The 12,594-nt window shown below is 51.3% G+C and overlaps 1 protein-coding gene across 1 annotated transcript in view; it reads right to left on the bottom strand.

The window, feature by feature from the left end:
- Positions 1 to 1,038: 1,038 nt before the first annotated feature.
- DUSP26 (dual specificity phosphatase 26) overlaps positions 1,039 to 12,594 on the bottom strand; it is a 73,908-nt gene continuing 62,352 nt past the window's right edge. The window contains exons 5-10 of the mRNA XM_050910355.1: positions 7,360 to 7,425; positions 6,424 to 6,635; positions 5,157 to 5,315; positions 2,799 to 3,071; positions 2,196 to 2,404; positions 1,039 to 1,811 (exon numbers count right to left, since the gene is read on the bottom strand). Coding sequence (XP_050766312.1) covers positions 1,612 to 1,811; positions 2,196 to 2,404; positions 2,799 to 2,977 — 588 coding nt within the window. The 5' untranslated portion in view covers positions 2,978 to 3,071; positions 5,157 to 5,315; positions 6,424 to 6,635; positions 7,360 to 7,425 and the 3' untranslated portion in view covers positions 1,039 to 1,611. The remainder of the gene's footprint in view (positions 1,812 to 2,195; positions 2,405 to 2,798; positions 3,072 to 5,156; positions 5,316 to 6,423; positions 6,636 to 7,359; positions 7,426 to 12,594) is intronic.

Raw genomic sequence — 12,594 nt, 5'->3', positions numbered from 1 at the left:
GCGCATTGCCCAACACCAGTTCCTCCTCGCCTCGGTGTCTGCAGCCCTTGCTCGGGGTAACCTTGGCCCCGCTGCCAGCAGTCGATCTGTTCTCCCTGCCAGTGCCTTTCTGGGATGGTGCCGTGCCCTGAGCACCCTGGGGCACCTCAGGGGCCTCTAAGAGCAGAGTCCCCAGCCCAGGAGCTGTGCAACACACATAGAAGACACCACAGCTTCTGCAAACTGAAGTTTGCTCTCCCTATTGCACTTCAGCTAAAGGCAGGCGTTCCCCGGAGCAGGATTGCTTGGGGCCACCAGTTAGCAGTGGTGGGGTGCTACAGCACGGGCCTCGGTGTGCCCCGAGCCAAGCGGCTCACCCTGCATGGCTGTCGGGCTCCTCTCGCTATGTGTTCATGTGATCTCAGCACAACATATAGTCGGCAGCCAAGCAGTGCTTCATGCGCTCTCAGGAAGCGGAGGAAGAATGGGGCTATAGTAAGAGCAGGCGGACGATGAGTGCTGGCAGCATGCAGGGGCAGCCCAGCACCCGTGGGGCCACCCAGCACCCGTGGGGCCACCCAGCACCCATGTGGCCGGTGCCACCACAGACACTCGCTCCTGGCCCTGGCCACCATCCTGGGGCTGGGCTCGCCCATCGCCTCTGCAAGCAGCAAAGGTGTTTCTCCAGGCCTCAGTGGACAGCCGGCCCTTCTGCAAGCCTGGGTGGATAGCTTGGTGCCTGCCTGCCTTTGGGAGACCGACATCGCCACCTCGTGATGGATGGCGACCCTGGTGACTGCCAGCCCGGCTCTGCTTTCCACCAAGAGCTCCCCTTTCTGTCCCCACTGCTAGAAAAAAAGAGTGGGGAGGCCCAGCACAAGCACTGGCCACCAGTGGGGTCTGACAGGTTCAGCCCCTGGACCAAGGATCTGGAAGGACTCAGGTCCCTCTCAACCCAGAGCACTCCGGGTGATGCTCTCCCAGCGACTCCTGGGACGGATCCCAGCCTGAACACATGAAGTCTGTCCCAAAGCACACAAGGGATGGCCAAACTTTTTCCTTAGCACTGTCTTTATTTTTACAGGTTAAGACGAGGCATGGAGGACATCCAAACACTACAACAAAAGGCCTGTTTGCCTGAGCCCACACACCAGACCTAATTCACATTGCTACACAGACCAAAAACGAATGGGAAACAAGACAAGGAACACACAGAGCTTCAGTCTCCTGGGAGGGAGGTACAGGACTGGCTTGGCAAATGCATCTGCCACGTGGGAGAACGAAGCCTTGAAGGCTTCCTGGAACCAACGGGGATAGAGTAACCTGAAACGTGGGGCTGAGTACCTCCAGAGGCATCTTGGAGTGAGCAGGCTGGGAAGGAGGCTATACGTTAGGCCTACCTAGGTGGCAAGATTGCAGGTTGAGGGCCTAGGCTTTACCACTAGGAATAGCTCGCATGTCTGGGGACCCCCTTAGCTGAGGGGAAGGCCCAGGGGCCAGTTGCATGTAACCCATTAGCTGCCAAGCGTCTGCACCATGAGGAAAGCCCTATCTCTGCCACTCAGCGGGCATCGGGGTCAGGTGAGCACCGCGCACACAACGCTCCCACCGCACAACCCCTCTCGTCCTCCTTCACGCGCTCCTCTTCAGCCTCAGGGCATTGTCCAGGGCGACCAGCTGGCGCAAGAAACCTCGGTTGGGGATGATACCGCGGTGGTCCTTGACCGTCTTTATGGCTTCTACAAGGGGCATGTGGTGGCGGATCATGAGGTAGGCGAGGACCAAGGTGGCTGACCTGCTCACCCCGACAGCACAGTGCACAAGGATCCTTCCTGGGGGTGAAACACAGGGGCTGTGTCACAGCAGACCAAATATCCCAATTAAAAAAATACTGAGGACCCCAGTTATAGCATGACTGTGACGCAGTGAGGTCCCCCTCTTGGCAAAGGGTATCAGTGTATCGTGATCTCCCAAAACAGACTGAATAGGACCAGCCCCACAGGTTGGGGCTGTGACCTGGGGGGCCAGTGCTCTTATCTAGCCTGTTCCCTCTTTGGAGGAGGTGATCCAGTGCAGGAGACACCATCCCAGGCTAGAAACACCTTGGTTTTCTAGGATGCTTAGCAATAGGATGCCAATCTAGCTTCCCACCTGCCCAGGGCAGTTTCTTCCCATTCCTGCTCCCCACTTCTCTCCCAGAAATCTTTACCACTGACCTTCGTTCAGCGCTTGGTGGATGAAGTCAGCTGCAGGATAAAAGTAGGGGCTCATGTCGAAGGAAGGCGAATCATGGGCCTCGATGCCCAGGTAGCGGATGCCCGTGCCCTCGTAGTACTCAGCACCCCCCCTCCACTTGCTGTGCGAGGCATTGAGGATGTGGGTGATGCGCAGGTGAGCCAGCTCGCGCCGGTTGGCCGCTATATCTCTGCAGAGAATAAGAAACAGTGCAGAGATGTGTAAGTTTAGACTAGTTAAAAGAAAAGTTTCCAAGGACAGTGTAAGGGCTGTCCTGGACAAACATTTACGTCTGAGAAAGCTGGATGCAAAGGAAAAATGCCAGACTCTTAAGATTCTTGAATTTTAAGTCAATCTCACAGTCCCTGACTCTACAGACACTCCACCTCCGCCTACCCCACCACAGCAGTGCTCTGAACTCTCTGCATAGCCGTACGTATGTCCTTCCTCCTCCTTTGTCCCAATGTACCACACCCATCATGTCCTCCGCTCCTTCACGTTTCCCAAGCTCCCCCTCCCAGATTTCCCCATTTCACAAAACCAGCCCTGAACGTCCCCAGTTCTTGTCCCCTTCCGATACATACTGATCGCCCAGGTAGAGTCCTGGCCAGACCTCATCAGCGTGATTACAGGCTGTCTTTCCCGTGTACAGCAACCTTTCAAGCTCGAAGACGCTGAGGATGGGGTGGTTGTTGCGCTCTTCCCGTGAGCCCCGGCTTGGCGACCTGGTGCCATTCCTGGAGAACCTGGACAGGAAAGCCATTGGAGCTGCCGAGACCCACAAGGCATACCTGTGGGTTCGTGAAGGCCGGAGAGTGGCCTGGAGGTCGCTTCTGCTGCTGCTGCCACCCACGGTCCTGTCATGGAAGCAGTGGAGATGCCATTAGAAGAACTGGGGACCTCTCACTCCATCCGTTTTGTAGAAATACTGGCCGAAAGCAGCCAATTCTCACCTTCCTGATGAGAGGGCTGTGTCAAGTCAGCTACCCAGTGGTTCCCAGTGTGAGACAGAGTATCACCTACACTCCCTTCCAAGAAGCAATACTGCTGGGGAGTAGTTTATGATGCCAGGGCTGCTGAGGGAAGCCAGAGAGGCAGCCAGATTGCTGAGTCTCCACAGGCTGAGGTTTTGCTCCAGCCCCACGACTTTGGGTTGAGGCCACATTGGCAAGAGATGTTCTGCACAGGACCACCTTCCTTCTGAGCTGGCTCTGGGGCTTTGCCTGCCAGCAGGACAATGCCAGCTCGAGAACTGATGCTGCCAACCTGCAATCAGAAGCAATGAAAGGCAGCCAGGTCTGGGCAAGCCACCAGGATTGGGGAGGAAAAACCCCCAAACAGGTGGAGGATTCCATATGGCACCACACAGAGTCTGGCCAGGACCCAGACTCCTATGGACCAGGCACAAAAGCCTGCAGGGAAGGAGAGGCAGTATTAACCCCTCCAAGTACAGCAGTCCTGCTGCTGCATTTGAACATCTAGGATGGGTTTGGGGTGGGAAGAGTTAATTTCAGGGGATGAGAAAGCTCATTTTACAGAGCAGATCCTCTAGGACCAAGCTCTGCTCTCAAATCTTTAGATCATGCCGATACTTGTCACACATCTGCAAGAAACCTCCCTGGACAGCCTTACCCAATGCAGAGCAGTTAACAGTCCCTGCAGCCAGATGTTCGTCAGAGCTGCCTTTTTTTGCTCATTTGCTGCTGCCCCACTGACAGAACCCCACACACATGAGAATACAATTTGCTTTCCCACCGTCACTGCTGCTGCCCTGAGCTGCCCGGGAAGGTGTCCAAAGAGCATCCCATCACAGCCCCCCCAGCAGCAGCTCAGCACTGGCCAGTTGTCTCTGGGACTCAGAGGAGGAAAGGCAGCGACCTTGGGCTGGCCAGGCTGGATCAGAGCATGTGTCTGCTTTGACATTTTGCCTAAGGCACCGGCCAGCAGCCAACAGTGCAGAAGGAAGAAGCCTCCAGCCATTTCTTGGCAATGTGCAGCGGAGGAAAACATTGCAAGGGCATGGGGGAGCTCAGAGGGAGTCCAGGGAGACTCATGGATGTCTCCCTCCCCACTCCTGTCCCAGGGTGGCAGTTCAGACCCTGCTTGGCATGCTGGGGTGCTGCATAGGAGAGGTCAGCCCTGCCCGCACTGCTCATCCCTGGCACTGAGCACACCACACTCCCCCAGCAAGGGGTAGGGGCCAGATCTCACCGTGACACATCTCCCCTGCCCTGATGAATTTTGGACTCCTTCATGCTGGGAATTCAGACTTGGCAAACCCCACTTGGAAAAGGCATTCAGCATGGCCGTGTGCTGGGGCCCTTAAACCTTGTGTGACCTTGGCTGCAGCGCAGCCACATGCCACCAGCCCCGGGCAGCATTAAGAAACAAACAGCAGAAAGGTCTGAAAAAAGCAACTAAATGATCAGTATAAGGCTGTAACTAGCCGAATAGCAGACCCTCTTATTGCTACAGCTGGCTGGAAAAATAGCAATCCACACCTATCCTGGGATGTAGCTCTAGAAACCTCAGGCCCAAAGCTGGCTTCCAGCATCCCACCCCCAACACACCACCATGCCAGCCCCCCCAAAGTGCGGCAGGGGAAGAGAAACTGCCCCCCATCCAAGACCTCAGAACAGACCCCAAAGCACTCCTGGCACCCAAAACCCTCACAGGCATCGCCTGTACCCCCCCCTTTTGGCAGCCAAGCCCAGGGGCTCGCACCCCGCTCCCCCGAGCACGCTCATGGCTGCCTCCGGAGCCCCTCTGTCAGTCGTGCCATGCTCGGAGGGAGGGGAGAAACACCAGAGCCTGCCTAGATGCACAGAGCGAGCTCTGAAGAGGCATCGCGGAACGAGCGCAGGCTGCTCAGCCCCGCACACTCCGCAGAGACAGACAGACAGACACGCAGGAGGAAGGAGACGCCCACCCCGTTACTCTACCTTTGTGAGGGCTGTGATTTCTCGGCTCAAAATGAGTGTTGTAGTCAGATCCAGTCGGCCATGTCTTCCTGCTGCTGCCGCCGCTGCTGTAGAAAGGCTGATGTATGAACATCTATTTTAAGCCATGACATGTCCAGAGGCAGGTTTGTTTATATCATGCTGTGCATGGATGGGTAAGGGAGGAATGAGGGAGACGGACACAAATGCAGAGATCGCATGCAAGCATGCACAGACTACACAAAAGTTCCCATTACTGTGCAGACAAAAACAACAGCAACAATAACATATCAAAATTCTCCTGCCAGCTTTTCTCTCACTCCTCCTCCAGCAAACCAAAAGCCACAGGCGTGCAGAGAAGGAGAGAAGAAAAAGCTGATAAAGTGGTGCTGATGACATGATTACCCATATCATAAATCTGTAGCTGTCTCTAAAGGATGTTTCTTCTTTTTTTTTTTTTTTTTACAGTTGACCTTGTCCTCCCCCCTTGCTAGGGTCTCTTTGGCAGAGCCAGAGCTTGGTGACATTTTCTTCATTTGCTAAGAAAATAAGCCGGGGCGGGGGGGGCATGTATGTGGTGCAATGACAAACTATTTACAAATTCATGTCAAAGTCAGGGAATGCTTTTTTCTGGGGAAAAAAAAAAAAAGAAAAAAGAGGAAACTCAAAAGATTGAAGCTTTTTGTTTTGACACTTTCTAAATGACACCATTCATTTCAGAAGTGCTGCAATATTTCAGTTAAACATTTTCCAGGCAGAATATTCTCCTTTTCCCGTTGAAGTGCTGGCTTTCAATTTAAAAGTTTGACTCAAATCAGAAAGTAGGAGTGTGGTGGGAAAAACAACCTGAGGAAGAATCGAAACATGCTGTTCCAGGCCAAATGACACATCCTAAGAAGATTTATGGCATTCCCTCCCCCACTCCTATTTGATTAAAACCCAGAAAATTTCCTGTTTTGTTTTCAGCTGAACTTGTGTTTATCCCAAGATACAATCTCAGAAGCTTCAAGGATGAACTCAGCATCACCAGACACCCATCCCATCCCACCTGCACCGCAGCATGTACATGCGATGAGGTTTAGCTTGTTTTTTTCAACATCCATCACGGACAGCACAGGTCCCAGGAGTGCAGCCTCAAAGCAGCACACACCTTTCAGTATATCACAGGCCTGTTTTTTTCCCCTCATCGTGCATAGCTAAATGACAGGGTTGTCAGGAGCTGTACTGGAGGTTAACAGCATACATGGGTTCAAAAAGATTTTGGACACACCTGGATTTCAGATCTCTCAGCCTTCCCCATGAAGTTCTGGATACAGCTTCAGCCTTGGAAGTTGATGACAGCCCAGAAGCCTGAGGATACGCTCAGGAAGGCATTTTGGACATGCCCTGCTCTTAACTGCTTTCCCAAAGCAGTAACTGCTGGTCACTGTAGGAGCTGGGTACCAGGGATGATGGACTTTGTCTGTTCCAGTTCCTTTGCACCTGCAGAAATATTCACCCGGCACTAACAAGTCCCAGGAGAGACCCACATGCAAGACTAACAAAGCTTTCAGAGCTGCAGATCCAGGGGGTCCCACAAGCCCTCCAGCCAGCTACACTCACCTGATCCTCAGGGAATAGAGGCTGCAGCTCCGTCCATCCTAAACGCTCCTTATCAAACAGCTCTGCTGTGCGAACACCCCCACGGTGACTGTGCCCAGCCCTGCCTGGCTCCATGTCCATCAGCCACGCTGGGGCAGCAGATATGACATGTCAGGTAGCTGCATTGCCACCAGCTGCAGGCACAGAGAGGCAGAGCTACAAGGTACAGCCCTGCGGGCTGGCCAGGAGCAGCCTCCCCCTCTCCTGGCATGGCCTCCGAAAGCTCCTGCCCTCAAGAAATGCTGCCCTGCCGCCAGCTGCCTCTGCTCCCAGCAACAGGCAGCGAGGAGCAGTTGCTGGTCCCACCCTTTGGCTCCTGTGCAACACATGAGAAGCAGTACCCAGAGACCTGATTTATCCCCTTCCTCCATGGTTTGCTCCAGCTCCTCCATGCCCAGACTCCCAGGGGCACACAGGTGACAGCAAGGGACAGACCCCAGGAGGTCCTGGGTGAGGGCTGGCTTCACTGTTCTCACCGAGCTAGCAGTATTTCACTGCTGTGTGATGCTGCCAGCTCAGGAAAAGCCTGTCCTGTACCCTGAATAAGGGGTTTGATTCCACTTACCTGCAGAAAGGTTGAGCTTTTCACTTCTTCTGGCAGCATTCCTCCAAAAAACAGGAGTTGAGTGACCTAAAAGGAAATTTGCACTTTCACAGCTCTGGGGGACACCTTTAACATGGACAAGCAGAGACCCTCTCCCTCCCCTGCACCAAGGAATTACATTCCCAGTAGTCTGTTAAATGTGCTTCTAAACAGAAGTGCCTACAACCCCCATCACAAAAGGTTAAATCTGAATTTAAAAAAACTACATGAAATAAAATTAGGTGGATAAATGTTTTGGCAGAGCATTGCCTGCAGGGAACTTACTGGTCATTTAAACAGAGGATTAGTAGTTGTTATGTTTTTATTCCAATAATAATGCTGGAATTGCTTTGTAAAGCAGCCAGAAGTCCCCAACAAAGCCAGTGACTGCTTCTTAGATAATGAAATCTCAGATGCTTTGAAATGTCTGGGCAGCTGCATCAAGGAAAAGTGTCAGCAATCTATCTTTTTATAAGGAAAGTTTCTTAGACACAAACCAGACCTCTTTGCCTCACCTCCTCTCCTTGTTTTCCATAAACACCAGTGCTGTTAGCAGAGACTGAGTTGCTCCTTGCTCCCTGGTAGGATTTATCAGCTCAGTACATTGCTTCTGAAGCTCCTGTCCTTGAAGACAAGGGGCCACTCAGAGCACTGGAACTGGTTTGCAGGCTCGGCAGGGGCACAAACACCGTTTGGGCTTTGTTGTGACTTTCACATACATCTTGCTCAGTTTTCCTGCCTCCTTCTAATCACCCCCAGGTCAGAGTCCTGTCTCTCACCTGTTTTGCCCTGAAGGGCCCTGAGAAGCAAAAACCACTCTGAGAAATAATCACCAAGGCCCAGGGAGAAAATTTAAAAGACAAACCCAAAATCTCTCTCCTCCTGGCAGCTCCTCTCAAAGCTGTTTCCTCTGTGAAGCATCCAGTGGCAGGACAGGACACAAAGGTGACCTGCAACCTCACTTCCCTGCAAGCTTTATCACTCCATGATGCCTGAGCCCACTAGCTGAGAAGGATCATCTGGTCCTTGGCAGATAAAGATTCTGTGGGAGCACAGCTATGGACACACAGAGAGGTAGGGTCTGGCTTCCCCCAGTCATGGGCACCACCGCAGAGAGTACCTATAGCGCTGGATAGTTTAAGGGTAGCACTGGCAGAGATTTCCTATAGCCCCTGACCGGCAGACTTGCCTGCTGTGGGGGGTGCTGCTGTTACAACAGGGGTGGGATGCTGGCACAGGCAGCTAGGATATCCCTGTATCTCAGCTATAGTCAAAAACTGCTGTGCACAGCAGGCCCACGGCAGCGAGGATGGAGCAGCTGTTTTCAGCTCAATTAGGGATGAAATGGGCTCCCAGCAGAATAAGCAGGGCACCCGCTGCTCCCAGCTCTCCCCCCTTCTCCTAGCCTGAGCTCGGAGCAGGGAGGAATCAGGGTTGGGGTCTGCAAAACCCACAAGTGAGCTAAGATAAAGGGCTGCTTGGAAAAGTTCACAGATCCAACCACTGGAGGCTGCTCTGGTTATACATAAATCACCACTGTGCGCATTGTCAGACATGGAAAACTCAACAGAAGGAAATAAAGGGCAGGGGTTAGAGAGTTTCAGAGCTGCTATTTCCTGGCTTTATACTCCCCATGCATGCAAGTTCACCATGGTCTTCACAGCTCTATTTTAAAGATTAGAGATCAATCACTTCACGCACTAAATGCTGCATGTCCAAAAGCCACCTGGAAGGCACAGGAGCCAGACTTTATTATGCTCAATCATAAACAGAAAGAATGTATGTATTTCATCCAACATGTGCTATTTGATAAACCCACTGCAGAGGACGGTGGCAGACGGAGGGAGTGCAGAGGGCACAGATAGCTGTAGCATAACAAGGTAAAATTAAGCCTTATAAGTTAACAGTCAGGGTAAGAAGGTGGCATTGTTGAAAAGGGTAGTGCAGGATGGCAGAGCAGCATTACAGCCACATACTGAAAGGGGTTTGAACAGATGTGATTTACTTGGCACTGAAACTGCCCAGGAGGAATTGTGCGCTCAGCTGAGGGGGCAATAACTACCAGCTACTACCAGGGAGGTAAATCCACCACTCGCACTGTGGCACAGGCTTTTCTCTAACTGCACCATGGACGAAGCATTGTAGAGGCAGGGTCCACTGCAGGCTGCCTCAGAACAGACCATAGAAAATTTATCTGAAAAGGCTAGGGTCATGTGGCCAGTCAATCCAGGGTAGGATCAACTCTCCATCAAAGTAATGAAGTAATAAAGAGTAATCTTCACTCTCTACTTGCCTACATTTAGGTCAGGGATAAACATTTCTTTTGGGGCTCCATACATGCTCTAGCAGTCTGGAAAGAAATTGCAAAGCTCAAGGTGACCACCTTGCCAGGGGCTCGCCCCAAGTCCAGCCCACCCTCCCCAGCCTATTCACCCTCAGCACCTCTGGGACAGAAGTTGTGTGCTGTTGAATCCTCTCCCAGCCCCCAAATAAATATCTGCTTCCCTGTAAGAAATGTGATCGAAGGTAATAAACCCTTGGAAGAGAGGATGTGCAAGTAACACAACCTCTCTGTGCCCATTCCAGTAGCATCAGCCAGAAAGTTAAAGCCTCATCACTTGGCTGTATTGATTCACTGCTGGAGGGGGCCACTTGAGTTCTGGCAATGCTGAGATATTTTCCATTAAAAGAAAGAAAAAGGAAAAAAAAGGAGGAGGAAATAACAGGCACCAGACTTATTGTCCGACAGCTGTAAAACCTGCAGAGCCTCAATTTGTGAGGAAGCAGTCCTTGTCCAGAGGGAGAAAGACAGCTGCTTGCTTTGTTGCAAACTTGCAGTGTTTATGATTACTTAGCAGGGAGACTCCGAATTGCTCATGGATGCATTTTGCCTGTCATCCACTGTCTTGTTAATGTCAGAAGCAGCCTGGGATAGATTTAAGTTGCTACAGCGCAAGGAGGAAAAAAATCAAAGAAAAAAACAGCTGAAAAAACAATACGTTGCTGGCAAAATATGCTGTGAAATCCTGATGCTTTCTGTCTAACTGTTCACTTCAGCTTGTCACATCTTGTTAGCAGAGCAGGCTGGGGCACAGTCCAAACCTTCTTGAAGCTGGTGAGAGGTTTGCTGTTGACCTGATACTCATTGTGTTTCAAGCTCGGAAAGATGTCAAATGGAAGAGAACTACCCCCACCCCCCTGGAAGGGAGCACAGCTGAGACATTCATGATCCCCATTAGCAAGGAGTCTGAGCTACTCGCACTTTTTAAAGGCTAAGATGAAGGTCACATCTATCTTGCATAGCAAAGCGATCTTCAAAACAGAGCCAATCAACACTAGAAACCAGTACCTCAAAGGCAGAGGGTTGGGAGCATGGTGTAGGTCCATTTGGATGGCTCTGCTCTGTAACTAACCACCACATCTGCACAGTGCAGCTCAAACCCATGTGTGCAAAGCTGCACGCTCCCAGAGCTGAGTGCTGATCAGTCTGCGTGACACCTCTGACTCTAGGAGCTCAAATTTTACTCTTGCAAATCCAAAATCCTTAGGGAAATCTGCTTTGGAGAAAAAAGGAATTATATCTGCATCAGGGTGGAAATTGGGGCCAGGTCCCTAGCAAATTCACACTGACTTCACAGAGGCTGGGACCTGTCTATGATTATTTCTCTTCTTGAGTGTTCTTGGACCAAGAACTAATCATTATGAAAATGGACATGCAGCAGCAGTGTCTTTTTGAGGCCTGTGGCTGCTGTTAACACAATGCATTTCTATTCACTGTGTCTATGGTACTAAGAACCCCAGCAGCCCAGCTATAATTTCTAAAGCAGCAAGAACAGCTTAGGAGCTCAAATATAAAGTCAGTGAGAGTTGGGTGCCTAATTCCTTTCAATCTTCTTTCTAATTCCTAGCCTTAGGGCTTTGAGGAAGTGGCTGGTTTGATTTGATGAAGAAAAAAGCTGCTCCATTAGCAGGTCTGATGTTTGAGAGGTTTCTTTCAGCCTGTGATAAATCCCAGCACCCTCCATCAGGCCACACTTGCTGCTAGATCCTATTTTCCCTTCAGTGACATTATGTCTTAAACAGGCTTTCACTGTAATAACATTTGCAGTAATGAAATCACCCGGCTGTACGGTCTTCTTTTAACAGCAAAAATATCTGAGTTGGCTACAAAGGGAGATTTAAATGTCACACAGAATGTGCTGTATGTGTCCATCAGAAGATAAGGTTTCTCTTTGTTGATGAACGGAGACGCAACGGTGACTGCTGGGCGTTCAGAGCACAAAGGCTCACCTCGGCTCCTTGAATAGGGAATGAGGCTGGGGGAGGGGGGAGCAGGGAATGGGACAAGGGAGAGATGGCTCATACAGAGAGCTTTTAAAATCGCATACTGGCTATAGGGCTCCTAAAGACGTAACAATGGCAAGGCACTAAATTTGCAAGTGAAATGAATCAAAATCAGCTCCTCTCTTTCCTTCCGAGTTCAGGGTTTGCTCTCTACCAGCAGCTGGCTGCGCAGGATCGGGAAGTGAGGGAGGAAAGGATCTCTAAACTGGGCAAGAACGATCCCAGCAATGATGCTCTAGAAAGCTTGTAGAGGCCTCGGCAAGTCCACAGTTAAGGGATATTAACTTTAATATCCAAAGATCCAGGAGAGTGGCATGGCTCGAGTTCACATTCAGCCTTTCCAGCACTCCCTAACCCAGATGGCCAGCTGCCTTTTACAGCTGTGTCAAGGGAGATGTGCCTCTAGTGCCCGTTTTGAACAAAGCAGTCTGGATCTCTAGCAGGATACCTTAATCACCCTCCTGCCTTGGCCAAATGAGAATGATCCAGCTACGATCTTTGCATTGCTCATGCAAATTAGCAAGCAGCACGCCCTTGAAGTCAATGTCTCAGCACCAGCATGAAACCAGCCCAACTGAGACCAGAATCATAGAATGGTTTGGGTTGGAAGGGACCTTAAAGATCATCTAGTTCCAACCCCCCTGCCATGGGCAGGGACACCTTCCGCTAGACCAGGTTGCTCCAAGCCCCATCCAGCCTGGCCTTGAACACTTCCAGGGAGGGGGCAACCACCACCTCTCTGGGCAACCTGTGCCAGTGGCTCATCGCCCTCACAGTGAAGAACTTCTTCCTTACATCTAATCTAAATCTACCCTCTTGCAGTTTGAAGCCATTACCCCTTGCTCTATCACTACATGCCCTTGTAAAAAGTCC

The sequence above is a fragment of the Gymnogyps californianus genome, chromosome 23, assembly GCF_018139145.2.
Source record: "Gymnogyps californianus isolate 813 chromosome 23, ASM1813914v2, whole genome shotgun sequence".
NCBI lineage: Eukaryota > Metazoa > Chordata > Aves > Accipitriformes > Cathartidae > Gymnogyps > Gymnogyps californianus.
Note: the sequence above shows the minus strand (reverse complement) of the source record. Positions and strands in the feature narration are given on the sequence as shown.